The sequence below is a fragment of the Anneissia japonica genome, unplaced genomic scaffold, assembly GCF_011630105.1.
Source record: "Anneissia japonica isolate Jap-2015-1 unplaced genomic scaffold, ASM1163010v1 scaffold1826_len1998817_cov189, whole genome shotgun sequence".
Lineage (NCBI taxonomy): Eukaryota > Metazoa > Echinodermata > Crinoidea > Comatulida > Comatulidae > Anneissia > Anneissia japonica.
Window position 1 is genome coordinate 1,229,846 of NW_022742159.1, and position 24,325 is coordinate 1,254,170.

The 24,325-nt window shown below is 30.9% G+C and overlaps 1 protein-coding gene across 10 annotated transcripts in view; it reads right to left on the reverse strand.

Annotated features, from left to right (window-relative positions):
• The window catches only part of LOC117118993 (rho guanine nucleotide exchange factor 11-like), a 95,345-nt gene that overhangs the window by 36,373 nt on the left and 34,647 nt on the right, over positions 1–24,325 (reverse strand). For 6 of the 10 annotated variants that reach the window (XM_033263765.1, XM_033263760.1, XM_033263759.1 and 3 more), the window contains 15 exons: positions 23,784–23,924; positions 22,758–22,820; positions 20,985–21,050; positions 20,044–20,085; positions 17,632–17,817; positions 11,076–11,189; positions 9,924–10,070; positions 9,375–9,425; positions 4,853–4,960; positions 4,387–4,485; positions 4,156–4,198; positions 3,384–3,621; positions 2,729–2,891; positions 2,092–2,203; positions 919–1,056 (listed from right to left, as the gene is read on the reverse strand). In XM_033263765.1, the coding sequence (XP_033119656.1) occupies positions 919–1,056; positions 2,092–2,203; positions 2,729–2,891; positions 3,384–3,621; positions 4,156–4,198; positions 4,387–4,485; positions 4,853–4,960; positions 9,375–9,425; positions 9,924–10,070; positions 11,076–11,189; positions 17,632–17,817; positions 20,044–20,085; positions 20,985–21,050; positions 22,758–22,820; positions 23,784–23,924 (1,711 nt within the window). The remainder of the gene's footprint in view (positions 1–918; positions 1,057–2,091; positions 2,204–2,728; positions 2,892–3,383; positions 3,622–4,155; positions 4,199–4,386; positions 4,486–4,852; positions 4,961–9,374; positions 9,426–9,923; positions 10,071–11,075; positions 11,190–17,631; positions 17,818–20,043; positions 20,086–20,984; positions 21,051–22,757; positions 22,821–23,783; positions 23,925–24,325) is intronic. The other 4 variants (XM_033263762.1, XM_033263764.1, XM_033263763.1 and 1 more) reach the window with 4 other exon arrangements.

The window sequence follows — 24,325 nt, forward strand, 5'->3', positions numbered from 1 at the left end:
TGAAATCATATTTATATGTTACAATTTTTGAATTAATTGTATTCATTTATCTAAGTTTTCTTCCAATGTATATTGTGCATATTCTTGAAAGCATACCAAAAACTAATCACAACAATATATGAATTAGGAGTCATGTGCCTATATATGGTCATGATGTGATGTCATCATGACCATATCCCATACTTTTGTCAAATAAAATTCTGTAGCTTAACATTATTTTTAATAAGCATTCAACAAGATACACTGCATATGTTAACCAAACAATCAAAATGTATTTTCTAATCAACAAAATAATAAAATAAATACTATTAATACATTCTGTACATAGATCTTTTAAATGGTTAGTAACAAATTTAAGAAATAACAGTAGTAAGTCTGCAAACCAAGTAAAATGGAACTGTTTCTATTATTAGTGAAAGTTAAAACATTATTTTGAAGCTTTCAAATGAACAGTTTTCTTCAAAATTTAATTGTTGTTAGCTGTACTAGATTTGAAAGATATCTAACTTGACAGATAAAACAATATCATCATCACCATCATCATCATCACCTCACTATTTCTAGACATAATGCTCTGAAGCTCTGTTTACACTATCAGATTTTATGTGACTAAGAAATGTGATATGCCTATTTTGGAGTGTAATATGACATCATCATGCCCATATATGGACACATTACACATATTTTTCACATAAAATTTGATGTGGACAGGGCTTAACATGGGCATATCACACAAATTTGTCACATAAAAAGTCATAGTGTGGACATAGCTTAACATGGGCACATCACACAAATTTGTCACAAATTGTCAATGTGGACAGAACGTAACATGGACATATCACACAAATTTGTTACAAAAAGTCAGTGTGGACAGAGCTTAACAAAAGAATAAATAAACTGACAAGAACTTAGCTTTACCTGAGCCAGTAGAATTGTTTGAAGGATTGCCCTTTATAAATAATATGTTCATTAGTGATTGCCGCTTATCCTTCTTGTTGCAAACTTTATCTAATTGGTCCACACATGGGGATGTTCTATGTATTGTCATTTCACAATCTAAAATTAATGTGAGAAAAATTACGATAGATTTTAACGCAAAAACCACTTATGACGACAATAAAAAGAACACCACCACAAGATCAATACCCTTCCAATTGTGAATACAAACTAAATATCATGACCAACAAAAAGAATACATAGTTAAATTGTTTTAAATTTTTTATTCAGAATACATAAATCATTAAAAACACAAATTCATAATAATAATATTAATAACTTATAAAGCTCTGGTATCCGTTTAAGAGAAAATGCTCATGATTTGTTTTAAATTCATGTGTGGAGGATAAAGCCTGAATTTGTCTTGAAAGAAAATTCCAGACTCTAGCCTCTGCAACCATCAGTGGTCTTTAACCCCAAGAGTTTATAAATTTGGGTTCAACTAACACTAACTTCATTTTGTTAACAAGCTTATAAAATGGCAAATATAGCATAAAATTAATATAAGTTTAAATCATTGAATGCCAATCACCTTAGATATAGTAAATTAAGTTTAACTAAGAGTATAAATGGGTATCTGGCAGGAAGTCAGTAGTATACAAACAATGAATGTTTGTGAGTGCAAGGGGAAAAATATATTTTCATGAGATTGACTGTTCCATTCAAATGAGACGGACCTAAAATGTATCCTTGTCATTTGATATTTTATGAAAAATAAATTTAGATATACCTTTCTTCAGAATAGAACAGTCCATCTTCTTTCAACCAATAAAACATTGTATAAGGTGGAGACATGCAATGGGACAAAATGAATGGAACAAAAAGTGCACAGATGGAACTAAATTTCCATGATGTGTGAAAAATAGTGTAAATAACCAATCACATGATATGAAATCCACCAATCAAATAACTAGAATCTATTTAGTTGTGTTATAATTTGAAACACCAGATTTAATAAATGAAAGTAATACTCCACATAATTCAGAATATTACACATAGTGCATGATGGAATTTATATCAGGGTAACCGATGAAAAAACAAAATGTAATGAATTACTTTAATTTTACTTTTCAGGAAACACACAATAAAACTTACTTTGACATTGCAATCCTTGGTAGCCTACTCCCCATAATAATCCTTTACAGTGATGGCAGAAGACTGGACCCGTACAGTGATAATCAATAAATGTATGACCTTTGACTGTTATCTGAAATCAAGGTTCAGTTTTTAGTACTAGTAGTTTATCTATTTGGCCAAATACATAGTACAAGACATAAAAGTTAGGCACACACTGTAATAACGATCAACATGTTTCACAGGAGAACACAATGCAACATATAATTTTTGCTCAGTCTGCCACTGACAATGAGCAGACGTCGTCATGCCGCCAAGCGCTGACAGACAGCGGAGATGGATTCGTTTTAATTGTAGTTAGATTGTAGATATAGGGCAGGCAGATTGTATTTAAATTGAAAGTAGATTGTAGTTAGCCTGTAGATAATTTATATTTTTATTATAGTCTTGTAGTTAGAGTCTATATATTCATATTTATATATTTCTATAAATAATTTACAAGACAGGTAATTTGGTAACACAAAATATTTCAGTTATATATTTGTAAAGGCCGATGTTAAGCCTATATTTATATACTTGCCTACATTAATAACAACAATATATAAATATAAAATATAAAAATAATTTTAAAATCATGTTCGTGTATTTAATGACTTACTTTTGACTTTCCTTTCTTTCCTATTTTTAATTTACTTTTATCCTTTGCAGCGAAACTTTGGACTCTTTCAAGGAGACTGTTCTCCTTCACTCCAACTTGTTTCATGAATGTGTTGATGGCTGCTGCCATAGCAACATTCTTGTCTTCCTTTTCTGCTTGATTTCTGGAGAAGGAAACACATAATAAACGTTAACAAAATCTTTCAAAACCAAATGAATAATAATCTTGGGAGTAATTTTTCTTAGAATAATTTATCTCATCATCAATGTTATTGCCAACTTTGATTCTATGACTTGACGCCATATGTTGCAACATTTCTTCAAAATAGAATGTCTAATAAGCCGTGCAGTTCAGACAAAATGTAGGTTTTGTGCTGTGTGTATTCGAAAGTGGTGGTTAATCGAGAGCGATGCTTATTAGATCACTGTTAACCATAGTTTAATACTGTATGACCAAAATTAAACCTTAAAATAAAAGCTCATCTGTGTTGGTGTGCAAACAAAAATATTTTACTATGAAAATGACAGCTAAAAATTTCAAGGTAAGAAATTCTCTGTTGTGTGGAGACCAAATGTTTAACTTGGATTCTACATAATTAAACCTCTTTATTTTAAATTGTGAATAATTAAAATCACAAATCAAAATTAGGACTAACTTTGATAATCGCTCCAGATGGGGCATCAGTGTCTGCTCAACAACTCTCAGCTCTGAAGCTTTATCCATGTCTTCGTTGCTTAGCATCTGGTCGCCGAAGATGGAACCAAGACCAAGTGCGCGTTTACTACGGTAGTCTCCAAGAAGATCGCGGATCTCAGTTGTGGCGACATCACGAGCGACCACAAAAACCTTCTTCATAGCTTGTTCATTGTCCATACTATTTGACAATATACTTTCTGTAAGACAACAGAACAAGAAAACATCATAATTAAAACGACAAGCTGAAATAACTTTTTTCTAAAACACTACACGATAGGGCATATAGATTTCAAAGGCAACAAATTGTATTTAAAAATTGGATGATCTTTGTCTCAGGTAAATAGTAGTGTTTCAATAATATTATGATTGTAATATTAGTGTTTAATGTAGAGCCAGTGTGAATGCAAACTCTATCAGGGGTTTCAATGATAAAACCTAAAGTTGGCCGGGAACAACTGAAGCAAACAAATTCTTGTAATGAAAACAAGGCAGTCCTAGTATACAGTATCAAAATTGCAATTTTTTTACAAAGTCAATTTATCATGAATATCCAATAGGAAGATTAAGTAACTAAAGTAATAGGAAAATGCAAATTCATATTTACAATAGCTAGAATAATGGTAAGAATCATAATTATGCTTAATTGATGACCTTTTATTTTCACAATAACAATTTTAAAAGTGACTATTATGTTTGTGTAGTCTTGAGACTAATATGCTTATGAATCTTACCAATTTTTTGCACCACATTTTCTTCTACTTGTATTCGCAATGGCTGCAGAAAAATGAGAAAAATAAAACAAAGGTGATGTGAAACATTTTTACAATACAAAGGAGGCAGGCAAAATTGGGGAAAGAGAAGAGAAGAAACATGATATATTTCCACAGCAACACAAAAAAAATAAATAAATAAAAAAAATAAATAAAAATAAAATAAAAATAAGCAACAATACATTTACTTACCCCTGTTGGTGCCAAAAATGTTGAGAAGATTTCATAACACCATTTCTTCATGTCTTTTAATGAGCCTGTCCCATAGCTTTCAGTTACTAAGTAAAAAAACTAGAAACACAAAGAGTTAAATATAATTATATAATGAAAACATTTTTTTTAAAACAATATATTTCAGTGAAATATAACAATAATAACTCAGTAGAAATAAATTATCCATTTTCAAGACAATATTACTCAGAATAATGGAAGCGAAAAATGGAAGTGGTTTGGCGCAGCAAGAACGGTTATGTTTCCCAACCTCGAGGTCGAGTTTTAATCCCTCACTGTGCATTTCGCAGCCTTGTAACAAGACTTTGCTAAGCATCGTCATCATCACATTATTTCATGTATTTAAAGGGCCCCTGAATATCAGCTGACCTTCTAGGACACACTGGAATGGTCACCCTCTATAAATATGGTGAAAAAAGTTACTTACCAAGCTGGAAGGATCACTGTTGGATATGAGGTAGTGCATGAAGACGGCCATATGGGCCGGCCGTTTTACTAATGATTCTAAGTCGTTAAATGGTCCGTGATCTTCAAGCTAAACAGAAAGAAAATATATAAATTTATATAAATTCTCCTATCTATTATACTTGTGCTTCTATTAAGCAATCTAACATCTTTATTAACTACACTTAACTTTCCAACCATCAATCTAAATTAAATCTAAGTGACAGCAATTCATAAACGATAAGATGGATATATATCAAAGCTAACCTATAAAAATTAATTCTTATCATGAGAAATTGTTTTTAATTTACAACTAAATTTGTTGGCATTTTGTAATGCTGGAAGTGCCTCCTCTATTTAATAGTTTGATCAAATATAATTCTAATAGGTGATGCCAGAAAAGGTAAAACAATGAAAAAGCTCTGGGTAAACAGAATTAAAGAGAGAAGCAAGGTTATCTATCCTGCTAAACACAGTGTTTTACAGACTGAGTGAGGGTTTATGTGGTTCAGTAGAAAAAAGGACAGGAGTGATTTAACAGTCAGCAAGGTAAAAAAGAATAAGGAATGACACAATATCAGAGGGGGAAAGAAACAATACAAATGTTTATCTGTTTTGAATCTATATTTGGATATAATTGCTTACATGATTTGTTTTCTGGGTTCTGACAAACTGATTTTAAGAAAATTTGATTTTGTCACAGACTGCATAAATACGTATTATATATGAAATAGTATCAACAAACCAACCTTCAAATCTTCCATTATAGATACTTAAATGTTAACAGTAACATAGCAAGCTCATTACAAACAAAAGTAGCATTTATGTATGACACATATGTAAACCAAATTCTACTTGATATGTATTCTTTACAGATGAACAATTTAAAAACTACTACTGAACAATACACAAAAGTGGCTGAAAACAAATGACTTATAAATTATCAACAAAAAAAAGTTTTAAACAACATTGGTACATAGTGGATGGGAATTAAGACCATGACCACCTCAAAAAACAACAGTAATGTAATCATATCATGTGAACTTATGGAAAAATAATGGGATAGGGATGGTAGTTTGGGATAAGTGTGGGATTAGGAAATGCAATTAGGGATTTGGAAGGTAGTATGGGACTGGAAAATATACAGAGTATAATAGGAAAATCTTGTATTGGTTTTAAAAGGTAATGTGGGAATGGGAAAATTAGTATAGAATTTGGAAGAATAATATGTGTACTAATACACAAAATACTTGTTTTTGAGAAAATTTGGGTGTTACTATCCAACAAAAACCATGCTACATCCTTTAAAATATGAAAAAATGATCAAATTTCAAGATGGGTAACATTCATTTAGCAATATTAAATGGCATATAATCACTAAAAAAAAAACAAACCAATGAACATACAAACATAATTTTTTTTATGAAATGTGGTATATTCTGATGTATATCAAAATATGCATGATATAAATACAAAGACTGGTAGTAATATTCCATTACATGTTTTAATTATGAATTTAAAAAATATGTATTATATATTATCCACTTGATTTTAAGCATATTGTCTTTATTTAATATTACATGGAAATAAATTAAATGCATGACTCAGACAACTATATAAAAAATATATAATTTAATAAATGTAAAAGCAATGCAACTTAAATGGATAAATTAAATCTATTGATTTTTAATTTAAGGATTTATAGTTAAACAAATGAAATAATACCAATGTTTATACTGGTGAGGGATAAGTTAAATTTTTTAGTTCACCACTCTGAAACTTAGGACCATGGCCGGATGATGTATGCATGTATTTAAGTGGTAAGCACATAATAAAGATACAAAAGAAAAACTAACTGTTGCATTTGTGAATTACAAAACAATGCCTGATACAATGCACATACCATAAGGTACCTCACTGTAGCAAAGGATGTATGCTAGAATGCATGCATTCATGAAGCATGTATGAATATAAAAATAATTTTTAATATGGCACTTTTTCGACTTTCTGCCCAGAAACTGTTCTCATTATTGAGATGTTCTTTTAGCATTACAACATTTTAGGTTTTGGAGAGCTAATTCTCAAATCTGCCATATATTTTTCTCCCTTGGGATGTGCAAGGCAGAACATATAGTGTACTACTGAAAATATAATAGTGTATTGTTAGTATACATGCAATCATACTCAAATACGGAAGAAATATATACAGCACGTTTACACAGTATAGTAAATATCAAAACAGGTGTGGAAAACAGAGCAGGAAATCCAAGGTTCTTTCCAGGATTTAAATTGAGCCCGGAAAAAATGCAATCCAAATGAGTGATAGTGATTTTCCATAATCACATTCTTCATTTTATATCATTTAGCAAATCAGGGATTTGAGATTTAATTTGTTTTCCATTTTAGGCAACAAATGTTTTTTTTATTTACTATTTCCTTTGGCTTCAAATTTAATATTGTACTTTGACTATACCTGTCATATATCAATTTATTTTTATATCATTAAAAAAGAATGACTAGCTAAGATGCCAAAAATTTGGACACTGGAATCAGATGTGTTTAGACTCTGGATATTCTGTGACTAAGGGGTGCAAAAACAAATTATTAGGACTATGGTCTGGGTAGAACTGGTGCTTAAGGACTGGGATTAATTATTAACATATTAAATGCACTAATAATTAAAGGCAGACAAGTAACAATATACACCAAGACTTACATTATTATAATTATGATGCTAAGAAAAGATGAAAATAAATTAATGCAACTAAGTTAAACTTCTTAGAAACATTAAGGTTATACTACCTACAATAACTACTGAAAAAACCTGAAGACAAACTCCTTTAAGAAGTTGAATAGCTCGTTAACTTGACCAAACACAAGATTAACATTCAATGATGAAGGTAAAGATGAAGGTAAGGCCAAAATTTCTGGGATCACAGGCCGGGATGCCCATCTCTATGGTGTTTGGGCCAACTCATGCTAGGCTGAGAGAGTTCCAACACAGCCAGTCTATTTTAATACCATCCCACATAAGCCGGTACCCCAATCATATTTCCTGGGTAGATATAGCATCTTGCTAAAGGACACAGTGACTCGCACAGCAAAGGGTCTATAGCCCCAACCTTAAGGCTGGGAGTCTGCATCAGTCTTTGCGCCAATAGAGGGATTCGGCGATGTTTGTTTACTGCTGGTTATGTGACTTACCTTGGGTATACATGAAAAACATTACAGTGCAATAGTATAAGAAAAGGTAATGTTACGTTTGCGAAAACAACCACCCACTGTTAAGGTGAAAAATAAATGGGTAGGAAAGGCAGCACGATTGTTCAAAATAGTGTTTATTTATTTATCCTAGTGTTCTCCAAGGATTGTACGCTTCGATATTTAAGTGATCCTTCATAAAGCTTAGCTAGTCCTAATATCGAAGCATAGTTTGGAGGTCGAAGACCATCATGCATAACTAAATATGCCGTAGATGTGCAGGGGCCTAGGCCTAACATTTGTCGAAAAATTTCAATGTTTGCGGCCAGTATCCTTTACAGCATTAGCAAACCATCAATTTGGTATAGTTTACTATTAATTATGATGATCTTTACAGCAATAAACAAGGGATGGCCGCAATAGCAATCTCCATGTGAAACACCACTGCGCCAGTCGATTGTTTATATCCAACATCCAAGGTAGGTCACGTGACGCCCATCGCCGAATCCTTTTATTGCTTCAATGACACAAAGATCAAAACAAATAGATTAACTGATTTACAAACCATTTTTAAACCTAAATCCTCAAATTGATTACTAGCCCATTTAAAGGTTTATGCAAATGAAGAATATTATTAATGAACCTTTTAATTGACGAGGAGTTTTTTTTTATTCCAATTTATCAACTGAAAGCGAAAAACTTAATACAAAATATTGAATTATTAACCCTAAGGATTTATTTTATGTCAAACAGATGATATATCTTACAAATTGACAAATTAATCAGAGATAACAACCGAAATGAAAATAACTTTGATGATCTTCACCACCCCCCTCCCCCCACCTAATTTCCATCTTACGGTGCTTATATGCACCAGCTTTACAAGATATGTTTACAAATAAATGATTGGATAAGGATGGATAGAGTCTAAGCTAAAACAATACTCACTATGAACAGCTGGCTGACAACCAATTGAATAATGGAAAACTAATTTTAAACATGCAGAGGGATAAATTATTTAAGTTTGAGCCAACTAATAAATACAACACTAAATGTAAGTCAGCATTAGTCTAAAATATTACAGATGATGCAAAAATATGATGGGGGATTGGAAGAGGAATTGAATGTATGATCTCATTCTGATGGAAGTTTTTGACATCGTTATGTTTAACTACAACAGCGATTATCACAGAATGACGGAATGGAACTTTGTACTAAAGAAATGATTATAAAAATGTGGAGCATTGGAATGACATCAGAGATGACAAATGCCACAAATTCAAAAAGGAAAAAGAGGAACTTACAGGATTAAATTTATTATTAGTACAGTTAGTATTGCCTACAACTGGTGAAGTCTAAAGTAAGAGAAAATATAAATAAAGTGTATATAGAGTTGATCGCTTTGTGTTATAGTTATGATTTAAGAGTAGATGTAAGAAAGTGTGTAAGAAATATATTTTCAAATTATTGCAAATTATGGGCTAAAGATCAGGTTATCAACCAGACAAATATGAAAATAACCACTAGTCTTAATAACAAGTTATTCCAGTAACTAAATGCTAAAAACCAAATTGAGGCAGCGGTAACTAACAAAGCAGCAGGAGGGGAAAAGTAACTAATTAATTTTTTTACGTGGCCTAAAGCCGACACAAATGACCTTTAAAAAAGTCAATTTTGTACTTAAAATTTATCGTTCAAGATATTAAAGAGAGACTATTAGTGCTTGTAAAAGAAATGTGTAAAAGAGCGTTTAAATTCCTTTTAGCTCTTTAAAAACAATCACTCCTGTCTTGGTAGAGCACAACTTTCAAATGTGTCATTTTATTCACATATTATTTTTTTTTTATACTTACGTTTTCTCCATCAGACTGGAATTCTTCGTCCTCCATGCACATAATTTGTGATTGTGACCTAACATGGCCATCATCATTGGATATTGTATGGTACACTGGCTCCATGCCTGCTAAATGCGATTGTGGGCTTGTACCGAGTTTACATGTCTGTAACATAAAATAGAAGGAAATGATTATTCAAATTTAACAGACACAACATAAGTGACTCAAGCACATACTGTACTACAAATATTATTATATTACTTGTAATGTACAACATATTATTTTACAACCATATTTAAAGATTTATAGTGTTTGTGTCAAGCACTTTGCATCCTTTCTATGCTTTCACTTGCAAAAACTAAAAATTGTTCTATGCAAATTAAGACGCATAAATAATAATGTTCATATATTATTTGGATAACCCTTAACTAGGGTGGTAATCAATTTTAGGATTGTCGCAGTTAGCAACTTAATAGCTTAGATCATGTGCCACTGAAAGTGTAAAAATTATCTAAATAATCGTAGGCAGAAGCTGGAGGGAGAGGCAAATTAGTTCCACTGGATGGATTAAAGTATTAAACAAGAAATATTTCCTATAAAAAAATGCTGCAAAATCTTTAACTTATGGCTGGTTTATATTTCCAAACTTAATAAATTAACATATTCTTGAAGATGACCTACCATCTCCAATGCATTTCTTTGATGGTATGACACATAAACACATAAGTTTTCATTGGAATAAGGATTTAGTTGTGCATTCTCAATTTTCGCACCCACCAGGCCAAAACTAGCCTATGCCCCTGATGAGCAATTCAATGTATAGTATGTAGTCCGACGCACGACTAGGTTGCCGGATCAAAAATTTAAAAAAATAAGTTACCTATCCAAGTAACGTTATTTAAATTGACAATGTCTAATATTGTGGTCTAAAAGTACATTTTGTGGCCAAAAAAACTCACCCCATGAAACCTACTAGGGATTTTTTTATTCTGGGCCGGCGACCGAGGCTCTCATCGGCCCCTTGGTTCAGAGCCCTCCATTAGAGATGTCGGACCCCTTGTCGACAAATTCCTGGAGCCACCGCTGGTAGTGTGTGCCCAGCTTTTGCCTTCAATTTATAGGATCTTGTATCTATTCAAATTGTACCAATTTGGTATAAAAAAACATTACCTCTCCGTCACCATCGTCTATAAAACCATGTCGTTGAATGGGCGGGGTTGTGTTTGGCGAACTATCTGCAGCGCTATCGCTGTCAAGGGAAATACCAGAGGATAAAAAATCAAGCTGAAAGAAAAGAAATACAATTTGTAAAGAATATATGCATATGATAAAAGAATCCAACAACAAAGCAGTAAGTTTACACTCATTATTGGTCTAAAACCAAACAAATCCTTTCCCAATTCAAATATGATAATTGAAAAATATTGACTACATTTTTGCCTACCAAAGTAATGAATTACATCCATAATCGTAAGAAAAAATAAATCTACTACATTATTATAGTAATGGCTTCCATTTAAATAACGCATAATACAGTGCAATGTCTCTATGAATTCTTTACCCATAATCATTATCATAAAATTATATGTCTTAGAATTATATGAACACTCATCTACAAATATCTTTAACAAATCAATTTTATAATGAAAATATGCAATATGAATATCATGCATGATTGAATTGTCATTATAGGTCATGAATATTCATATATGCTGCATGACCTTGAAATAATTAAAGAAAATCGTAAACATAACAAAGTCCTTGTTGCTAGTATAGCTGACATATAGACTATAGTAGATTAAATAAGATATACCACAATCTGTTATAAAATATATTTAAACTGGTTGATAATAATATTATTATTGTTTGAAGCTTTGCATGGCAAATTAACTACCAATAAAATATGTATACGTCAAAGATAAGCCTGTAAAGAACTACTGTGTAACTAAGATTGATTTAATAATTTCTGGAGAATATGATATACTGCAAACCTATTCAATAACTAGTAACAATGTGATTATTAAAATATACATTTTAACCAGGAGACCCAAGTTTTAATTTTAAATGGGATTATTTTGTTGTTCATGCAAACTGCTTCATCTTATGAAATTATATATTATGATTTTTTAAATTATTATATTAGAAATTTTACATTTGTAATGCAACAATTTTTAGTATAAATTCCCTTTCTGACAAAGAGAAATAATATTACTGTAACTACACACATAACAAAATAAATTTTTAATCTAATTTTATAATTATTTTAAAACTGTAATATAGAAATTCCTTCGTGGGCAAATGGAAATGAAATTGACTTAAACCATACTAATGATGCAGCAAAACATGTATATTAAGTAAGGATATTCTCAACGTGTACTAAAAACATGATAAAAAATTAAAGTACTAAAACGACAAAAATGTTATTTGAAAATGAACGTAAACATCTATTAAACTACTAAATGTTACGGTTAGTTGAAAATTAATGCGACATACAGTGTTCATGTCCAATGTCGTAATCATTTACTTTAACAAAATAGCATCGTATTTTATTTTATATTATTGCATTAAAGCAGTATTTGTAGAAGTAGGCATAATTCAGTTGGCACCTACATTGCCGAGTAAAGATGAACAACCTGTGAAATCTACCATTATTTGGCTTTGATATATACTTTAATTTTACTTTCAATACCTTTGTATATTAATTACATAGCATTAGTGTAGCATTTTTACCACTTGATTTAAATAACTTTTCCTCTACAATCATCAAATTGTCTTGTAAAAATTTAAACAGCTGAACCTTTAGTTGCTATGATGTAATGCCATGAATTCATTTAGTTTTGTACAAACTCACTGATAGTTTGAAAATATTGTATGCACCTCAACGACCACTTTAAGTATCTTTATACGTGCATGATCGCGTTCGTAAGCATTAATAGAGCGGTCGATCGGAAATTAGTCCCTACAGACGATTCTCAGGGATTGAATGATGCTTCTAGCACGCTATCATTTTAAACATAACTTGAGATTATATCAAAGTAATCATAAAATCATGAAATGTCCTTCATTATTTTTGCCAAATATGTCTTCTCATACTTAAATGTGTATTTTGTTTAAATAAATACAACAAAATTCAATATTATACAAATAATGTTTATGAGTGCAATGGGAAGAATATTTTCATGAGTTGATTGGAACACAAACTTTCAACGAATGAAAATACTCTTCCATTATACGAATACAAAACATTTACTATTTGTTTATAACGCACCTAAATAGATCGGTTCGGCCTAGGCCTACCTAGCCTGGCCTATCCTCCATGCAAAACCTAGGCCTAGGGAATCTGTTAGCGCATTTCGAAAAATGAGGCGAATTCTGCACAGTTTGAGCCAGTTTTTGTTTTGAGGTATCATCTACGCAATTAAAATACTTTATAGCTATTTACAGTAAACAAAATCTCTGATACATTGCACACCGCTAAGACAAGTTCAGCAAGAAGTAGGCCTGAGAAAGATTATAGTTAGCGTGACATCATTTCATGGATTTAACCCTCCGGAAAAAGTCAGTCCCGTGTCTTTTTAACCAATCAACAGATTGTATTAAGTTGAAGTCATTTTGTATCCATAGGCAACATGCAATGGACAATACAGATGGAAAAAAAATGCACAGTGGAACAGAATTTCAACGATGAGCGATGAAATGGGCAAAATAACTAATGTCATGCGGTACGAAATCAACCAATCAAATGACTGGGATCTACTTAGGTGTGTTATAATACTGTAATAATAATTAACAATCCTTACAATTTATTAACAAAAAAAAAAAATATATGATGACGACAATGATGAAAATGTAATATAAGGATAATAACGATGATAAAAACGATGATGTCGGTGATGATGATGATAATAGTAATCACTTACAGTAACTTAATATTAAAATTGTGAGCTGGAGAAAGAAGTGGCATGTTGCTTACTGAATGTATCAAGATGTCTCAGGATAAGTCCTGTTTATAGGCGATTCACTTAAATCTTAGTCACTATTTGACTAGCTGTTTTTTTTGTGGATTTTACTTTGCTTCTGCATTTTTGTGTTGTTAAGGTTATTTTTCTTGTTCCTCCCCTTTTACAACAATTTATATGCAAACATTTTTTAATGGTTTTTGATACTTTTTGATGCTTTTAATTATAAATAAAGGTGATGCTCAAAGTCTACTTTCAACGCAGGTATGTGAAAAGTGACCAAGCATGTACAACAGCTGCTATGCGTGGGAAGCAGTCACGCAAGAAAGTACAAGATCTGTGTTAGTCAGACACAATAACGGAAACTTGTATATATACAGTACCTTAATTATGTTACGATTTTTTCTTAGAAGTATGTCACATAAAAACAAGGAAAAACAATTCTTCTCATATATAAGTAACAATGACACTACAGTACAGTCACCCATCACTATTGCAAACTAATTCAAAACTGAGGAGACATTCCGATGAATAAATTTTATTCTCAATGTTGTCATGACAATCGAAGTATCCAAGTCTCCTGCAGTATGAGAAATTCTTAGAATACTTTAAATACAATAGTCTAAATAGAAAATATAATTATCTGTCAACAACTACATAATTACAATCAATTCATCTATACAATACACAATGATATTAATTATTAAGTTCTAATTGCGTTGCCTTTAGGTATCAGGTTTTTCTATGCATCGTTATTGATTACTATTATTTAATGTAATTCCTATCATATTATTGTAATCAAAAATATTAAAGAGATAAATTAACTGAACATTCTACGTCATAACAAATGTATTCCACATAAAAATCAATGTTTATCAACTTTATAAAACACAAATTTCGAGGCATTAATACATTCACTCTTTTTACCTTTGCAATACAAGTAAATCCGTAGCAACACTACACCCTCTTCACCTTGGCACTTCACTAGCTGAAATTATTCTAAGCTTAAGCAAGGAAATCGTTCACGAGCCTGAAACTTCCTAGCAACGCAGTGATATATGTTATTAAGCAGGCAACGTATGGTTGTTAGGCTATTCTTTAAATTGATCAACAAGTGTGTGGTCATACGATGTATAGGCCTACATAACCTGACACTTCCTGGTTTAAAAAAACACCAAAGTACGATTCTTGGGCTTTCCACGCCCTAAGTTATATCCGTTGAAAACACAAGCAAAGGTAATTATAGAGCATACGCCTTGCTATTTCCTAGTAAATACACCGAGTAACAATATAACAAAAACAGGCCGTTGATTCTTAGACTGTCCACGCCTTACAATAGCTCTTTTTAATCTGGAACACAATGTGCTTTCAAGTATAACATCTGACATATAAACCAATTACTATTGATGAGGATTGTACTCTGGGGAAAGCGGCTTGTTATTTAACACCAGAGGATGATTCATCACTTTTGACAATACATTAATAATAATAACAATAACAATAATAATAATATAACATTAACAGCATTTTCAACATAGCCTCTTATTCTGCAACATTTTAATTCAGTAGATAATATAATATAATATAATATATTCAACCTACAGTAGGGTTGTTTTTTTACATTTTACAATTTAGTACATTTAGGTTTTACTTGGTGTCATGTTTTGAAATGTCTTTATTTATTAAACAATATTAAAATCAGTAAAAGTGTATAGTCCCTAGTGGACTGTTTCAGAATGAACAACACAAGGTATAAGATGTAAGATACAAGGTAAACCAATTTATATTCTATAAATTTGTTGTGTTAATTTTTAAAAATTGATCATTAGTTTATTTAAACATATTAAACTTGGTGTTATGCTTGCTGATAATCCATACTCATACTTAATACAATTTGCACATTGAAATCTAAAAATTGCACTTAAGAATTATGTTACTTTAATCTGAATAATTTGCAGATGAGTTTCTCCGATCTAGCTCTATCAATCAATCAACTAATAAATAAATTAATTAAATCAATCAACCATCCAACCAGTCAATCAATCATTGTCATCACTTCTATAAACTTATATTTTACCTTTCATCCATTTTGATGAATTGCAATAGATTTTCATTTTTCCTGTTGTATTATTATTTCTTATTTTATTCTATACATGAAAATATTAAAATATTTAATAATTCCACTAAATTTAATAACAAGATTTTTTGGTTATATAAAAAAATAATGAAACTTACCCTTGGATTGAAGATAGACACATTTATATAAACCAAATTAAGTATGTAAATATAATACATATATGTTAATCTTTGATCAAATTTAATATGGTATTATATCTTTCACTAAGAACAAAAACAGATATTACCAACGGCAGGAAATACAGGTCTAAAAAAAGGGAGTGGGAAGTATCCTACATAGGGTTTCTAACATCAGGCTAAAGCTTTGGAAAACTGTAAATCCAATTCAGGATGTTGACATTTTTAACACTGGAATAGGATGACTAAAAATTTATGTAGAGTATAAAATTGAAACCATGAAGAGATTCATGAATACGGAAGCTAGTTTAGTAAGATAATAATTATTCCATACGCATATTAAAAATCGACAGTTTACTATCTATAGTATCTGTAAATCCCGTTCAGGATGTTGACTGTTTTAAGAGGAATAGGATGAATAAAAATTGATGCAGAGTATAAAATTTTAACTATTTAATAATACGGATGCTACTTTAATAAGATAGTAATCACCTGTTCAAGTCAAATATTACAGAATAGTGAGTATACTATCTCTCATATTGCCTACGGCTTTCCACGAACTTCATTAACAAAGCATATGACCAAATAACCTCTTGAAAGAAGCAGCTATTGTAATGGAAATGTGCTTGGCTGTGTCGCACACTGTATCACGAATATTATACTTGTAAGATATTGCTCAATCTAAGCCTAATTCAGTTCAATAACAAACACCAGCTATGCAGATTTTTCATTAATGAAAAGAAAGCGAGATTAAAAATTCAATGGATCACAGTTCCATAGGAAACAACAATATATAGCAGGTTTTTTTTTGGTTTTTTGATCGATTTATTCAATATGCCCTTTAAAATACGAAACAGAAACTGAACTACATAAACTGATCAAATCACCAAAAAGCATATCGGGGATAACCCTAAAATTGCGAGTAAAAAAAACAAACCCCTATTACTTCCATAGGGGTCCCCTACCTGAACTGACATGGATTCTTAACATAAAATTAAACAATTAAGAACAATGCATGCAAGTAAATGTTCACACTATTTTTATGTACATGTGATGTGCATGATACTTCCTATTTCCTTCCAAACTATCTTTAACCTAATTAAAATGAGTTCAAGTGAATGGTTTTTGCCTCAAATTGACTTTTAAATACCAATACATCAGAATGATATTAAATGTGAAACATTAACCAGTTTATGATGAACTTATTTCAAACAAATTAGGATAATGATTGTTATAGTTACACAGTAAATAAATTCAGTACAACGTGAGACCTTCTTTCGTGAACTTGCCATATGGTGATAACGATTCAAAATACTTTCATCTCTGCTCTTTATACTAAACATGTCAGAGTAACTACTATTTTGTTTTCTGGTTTTAATGAAATGGCTGTGAAACCAGCTGACTTTTGTGCTATATAAATATGAATTCTTTCATACTTATTCAAAACAGGATAATATTTTTGGTTCCAATCAGGATTTGAACCCAGGATTATTGTAAAAAAGTAAAGTGCCTACCTGTGAGTTGTCTAGTCGACTCTTCTGCGACATACTCTCATGTTGTCGCAGACCTTTTGATCGGCTATCGTTCCTATATGCATCCGAGTTATTGCGCTTTAGACTCGTTTTCTTCGTATGCGATTCCTGATGGAAGAAAGTGTCCGGACTTGAACGCTGGCGGGCATGCAAGCCTCCTTGACTCAACTGTATAAAAAGATAGTAGAAGCACAACTTAGACTACAGTAATATAATAGTTGGTATCTCTCAGATTATACAATGACCTGTTTTTTTTTATATCAAGACAATTGTAGAAAGAACAGATACATTGGCACTATTCCAGTCTATTCAAATCATAGACTAGTGAATGCAAGCAACATTAAAAATACCACGACAAACTAAATCTTGTTTCAATTCATTTGATATTCAACACTTAATTTCAAAAATTCAAACCAAATTATAAGATGTTTGAAGAACTTTATCTGTTATTCTTTAAGTCAATTAGGCTGATTTAAAATTTTTTTTCAGAGTTTGCATCTTTTAAGTATGTTCGAATCACCGTACTGTTTCTTGAAAAATATGATTTCAATAAGTGCGTACAAAGCTTGTTTTTCAATTACAGATGAAACAGCCAAGATGTGCCAGAATATGACAGAACAATGACCTTATTTCTTGGAAATCTTCAATCAATAAAATGTAATCTCCTGCTTATATACATTATATATGCATAGTGTACACAATATGCAAAAGCTTGTTATTTTAGCAAACACCGCTATTTTTTAGCTGAACCCGATAAAAACTGCCAATAATACAGTTTTTAAAATTAAATATTATTTTTCAAAAATGTGATGTTAGTAAATCTGCAAATATTGCAATAATATGTTACTTTATCAAGAAAAAATGCAATTATTTTTCAGATAGTTTACAACAAAATGTTTGTTATAAGAGCAATTTACCATTATAAGATAAACAAAATTCAAATGTTAAACATAATTATACAAAACCACAAATAACAGCACTTATATACAATTCCATTCCCTAATCGGGCACTGAAATTATAGAGGGCAGCAGATGATACATGACAACAAAATGTTCTGAAATGGAGATGATCATGTTTGCAAGACAGATATAGTAAGGGTCAATGTCTATAAGGGTCAATGTGTATAAAAGCAAAACGTCAGACTGGTAAAACAGCTCACATATTTAATGGTACAGAAAACAAATGATATTTAAACAATGGCAAATGATCTTATGACTATGAATTTACTGTTGCAAGGGAAAAAAAGGAATGAATAAAAATGATCAATGGATACAAAAACTTCAAATAGTGTTACTACCGTAGTAGTACCATCTCGGGTATAAGATAACCCCCTACTTTACGCCCAATTTTACGCACCAACCTTTTCTTGGGAAAAAGCCCAGGGTATGGTTTTAATGAGTAGCTTAGCTGACTTTATAAAATACTCTAAAAAATATTCAACTTTGACTTAGGCATACAGTGATGAAAAAATTGCCTTTTGATTGTAATGGGGAATTCCTAGGTATAAGCCACCCCTTCCCCCCCACCCTCACAAACTTTTTGTGTTTATGAGGATGGGTTTATACTGGAGGAACTATGGTACTAATCTTATCTGTAATATTTTTTCACAAACGCAAAATCAGCTTTCGTTTTTGTTGCTCTCAATCCTTCATTCATTCATTTAAACATTAGTTTATATCTTAAAAATTATATTTATATTTTGCCTCAATTTCTATCAAATATCTACAGCTTGTACATATAGCATAATCATTTTATATATACCTTTTATTTCTCTTTTTATGTTTGTTTTGCAGATGTCGTTAAATAATTTTGGATGTACAAAACATATCAAAAAATATCAATGCTAAAAAAAAAACCAGTAAAAAAATTATATATTTCTTTTTTAACAATCCGATTTAAATCCCTCAATCAGATTGTGGTTTAAGAAAGTGGCAACCCCAAAGGTAAGTGCAAACTTAAGAAATAAACAAAACATAAAAATAAAGATATCTGTGAATGAAATTATATGAAGACATGCAAGGTAGAAACAGATGAGTTAATGGATAAAAACAAATGAAATGAATGAATGATATAAAGGAAGAAAAAAATTAAACCAGTAGTGAAAGAGACGTAGAAAGTACGTATGAACGGATGAAAAGGTAGAAAACAGCTATCAGAGAGCTTAAGGGTAAAATTATACATACTTTAAAATAGTAAAAACAGAACAGAACAGAACCAATAGAATGGAGAAATTATAACAAAATCACATGCACAATTAGTAAACAAATGGTGATTGAGTGCTTTGGTAATGGGGTGCTCTGGGGGTGTGGTACATTTAGGGAGGGGGACAGGTGACAGTTCTCCTGCTATACTAAAATGCACAACCATACTTGAACACCCACTGTTTCTCTTACCCATGTTAATCGATTCTTTTCTCTGCGTTCTCGTATCACATCCTGAAAACAGGTGGGGTGTGTATTAAGAAGTTTAGAAAATAAAAACGAAAAAAAATAGGGGAAAATTATTGGGTTGAAAAAGATCACAATCAAATGGAGGAAAAAAAAACCCCCAAAAAACAGGAAGATTACCAGTAACATCAGAATAGTCATAAAATAATATGAAGAAGTCGTCTCCAAAATAGATTTCTGACAATGGGGTGCTATAAGTCTGATTATTCCAGATTTTCAGTATTGTATTAATAAGTCAAATTGATTTAAAAATACAAAACTCAACATTGGAACATCAAGACTTTAATTAATGAAAGAATATATATAACATTACTTTGACATACAAGAAAGGTATGCTAGTCTGCTAGCATTGAAATCCTAAAAAATAAAACCTTACCAAAACTGAATCAGTTTTTGATAAACTATAGAAAGGATTAAGGGAAAATCCACAAACAAATTTGAACTTAAAATATATAACATAGATTATCAAAAAGATGCTTATTTAAAATTCTACTCTATTTTTTTTTAAAAATCAGTTTACAGTACAGTTTCATATTTGAGATTAAATGTATCTTTTATGAAAGCGATAATGATGACCTCAAAATGACAAAATCATTTTACTATGCAATATTTAAGAACAAGGAAGGTTACAGGTCACATGAAAGAATATTTTTTATTCTCTTATTAATTACAAAATGAAGTTTGATCTCAGGTGTTAATCTTGGGGAATAGTATGATATATTTTAAAAATTTATAATATTGATTGTAGCTCCTTGCAGACTGATGAAGCTGATGTAAGTTGATTGTGGCTGTTGATGTGAGAGGAAATAGGTCATGTGATAGCCATGGTGGCATTTTGCTCGAGTGATCACTTCCCCGGCTTATTAAGTCTTTTGACAAGCCCTTACCTCTGGGGAACGCTGGGTATCTGTATCGCTGGCTGGGCTGTCTGGGTTACTGAAACTCGGGCAATTCTATGAAAAACAAAATAATATTATTAATGTATAAGTACACTATTAAAAATAATAATAATTGATAAAGTATCGGTGTCAACTAAAAATGACCCTTGCGGTGCTTGTGCGTTGAGCATTCACTTAATAAGTTAATTTAAGTATGGATAATTATTCCTTTTCCACCTATTTTGCAATGTCATTTTGTCATAACATGACAAAAAAACCCCAAAAAAACAAGACTAAGCTAGAAATATAAACACATTATTCCCACATTAAAATTAATTAGAATATGACTTTAGCATTGTATTAACCATGTTATATCATGCAATAAAAAGGTGCTGTATGTGTTGATTGTAACAATATATATTCAACAGGCTCATACCTTAAATTCTAATTATTTCTTGTATAATATTCTATTCAAATATTTCCATTTTACAGTTTGAAAAAAAAACAAAAAAAACCAAAACCTCCCCCTTCCCACCCACAAAAAACACACAAAAGAAGTGACTGAAATACAAATATATGCTGTGTTGTTTAAAAATGAAGTATCTTGACAAATAAATAGTATGTAATTAATTAAGCACAGAGGGTTTAGTTGACAGCTTATAACTTACTTAGATGTAAGTGAAGAATACAATATTAGATTTATTTTTCAAGATTTTACCTAAAAAAATACGCTAATTTTTTTTACATGGCTTATGTTGTATGATTGATTATTCATTTAACCTTCCTTTGGCTAATACCATAGTTAGATGTGATAACACTAAGACTTTTATCCTGCAGAAAGCCATAATAAAAATTTTAGAATATATAAATATCTATTTCTTTTTTTTAATACATCAGCTAACTACAGCTGCTAAGCCCGAGGAAGATGAGTGTATGTTGTCAATGTCCCTAGGGACATATGACTACTACTGAAATTCACAGTCAGCAGATTATAACCATAGAAATAAGTAGTGTGGATAAGCTGTTAAAACACCATTTAACAATCTCCAAGGAACATTTGTCCCATGACCTGTATTTACATGGATCATAAAACAAATTAAATTGATATTTAGCTGGCTCAAACATTTCTGAAGTGATAATTTGTGAAGAATTTTTTCTCTTCCTTCAATAAGCATGCAATAAAAATATAAAACAAATAATTAGAACAAAACATGCCCTATTTCGGATTATATTAGTATATATATTGATTTCACATGCAAATTTATATGTAAATTTATATGCAAATTAATATGCAAATGTAATATGCAAATTGCTAGTCATAACTTAGTAAATAACATAATACTTATAATGGGTGACTATGAAGAGCGAACTAAAAATAAGATAATTGTCCAAATTGATCCAAATTGTCAACAATAAAGTCGTGGCGCATTTCATCTCAAATAGTTTAATTTGACTTTAAAATGAGCCGCCATCGAGCAATCATTTTATAATACAATCATCAAATTTGACACCGTCTTTTATCAGTCATTGTCATCATCACTTTCTTTTTTGAAAAATACTGTGGTTCTCTATATCATTATTGCTATCATGATCAATGTCAAAGCATAAAGATGCAACAAAAAAAGAACTTAAATAGTGTTTCAACTGAAATCAAAGAACTAAAAAGTTGATCAAACTGAAAAGAAGAATCTGTAATTAACTAAATGAAAATAATATGCAATTAATATGCAAATTAGTATTGAAGTAGACCAGCATAGCAACACTGTGCATCTTGTATGTTACCTCTCGAAATACCGGCGAGGAGGGGGGAGTTACGTAGAACATGAAGCCTGGGAACTGCAGGTCCTGGGTTGGTAAAAAAATTCATTATCTTGAAAATCATCTTACTAAATTTCATGCACTTTAATGAATACTGACTATATAATCACTTTCTAAAAAGAGATTGTTACTGAGATAATAAAAGACCACAAACAGGTTACAAAAATAATTTGTACAACCAAATAAATTAATACTAAAGCGAAATTATCATGAATTAGGTATAAAAACCTGGTTATCACCAATATGGTATGAAAAGTAAATTGTCACCAATATGGTATGAAATCTAAATTACTATCAATATGGCCAAGACCTAGATTTTCACTAATATGGCATGAAAGCAGCAATATAGCCATAATGGTATGAGCTAAATTGTCACCAATATGGTTATAAAAAGATACTAAGAAAATTAGATTGTCACCAATATGGTTATAAAAAGATACTAAGAAAATTAGATTGTCACCAATATGGAATGAAAGCTAAAATTTCACCGGTATGGTTAAGAGACAAGTTGTCACTAGTATGGTGATAACCAGATTTTTATCAATTTGGTATAAAAGCTAAATTGGCTCAATATGACATGAATGGTATGAATACTGTAAGGCTAAATTGTTACAAATAATATGAAAGCTAGATTGTCACATGTATTGTTAAAGAGCTAGTATGTCACCAATATAATATTAATGATATGAAATTTATAATGTTGCCAATATGGCACAGTATGAAACGAAATCTAAATTGTCACCAATGTGGTATGAAATGTAGATTGTCACCAATCCATTAGTATGAATGCTAAATTGTCACCCTATCAATTATTAGTGGGTTTAATGTCTGAACTTACATACAAAGATGAATAAACACAAATATAAAGCCAAAAAATATAATTAAAAATGTTTCAATTGCAAACATATCTAACATTATTAACTATTACTGTAAATTACAGAACGACTGAAATGGATAAATTATTATGACGGGAACAAATGTCATTCTCACCTTTGATCCAAGTGTTTGGACAGAGGAAATCCCTGCTAATTTAGCGAGCTGATGCTCAAGTACTTTGACACGGGTTGTCGCACCTGATAAATCTTTCTGCAACTTCTCTGTCGGACTGCGAAAGTATTCCGCTTTAGTTTTCTTCAAGAGAATAATAATTTCCAGGTTTATTAATTTCTTCTCAAACATAATGAAATAGATTGGATAGCTATGTTAGTTTAAAAACACAGAAATAAATAATTTGAGGTAGACAGTACAACAAACTTAAATAAAAAAAAAACCCAGAAAACCACAAGGTTTCGTGTTTACGCAATAAAGTTCTTTTTCCAGAAGCAGTTTACTGTCAAAATGAAGTCTAAATCTAAATTAAATTTCTTAGCCTGCAAAGTATACCTCATACTTACTCTCATTCTAAACACAAAGTAAAACAGCAACTTGAAAATAATAAATTTAATTAATATATAGTTTGAGAAAACAGTGTGAAGACAATATTACTAAAATCAGAAACCGAATCACAATCAATATGGGTTTCTTTATCACAC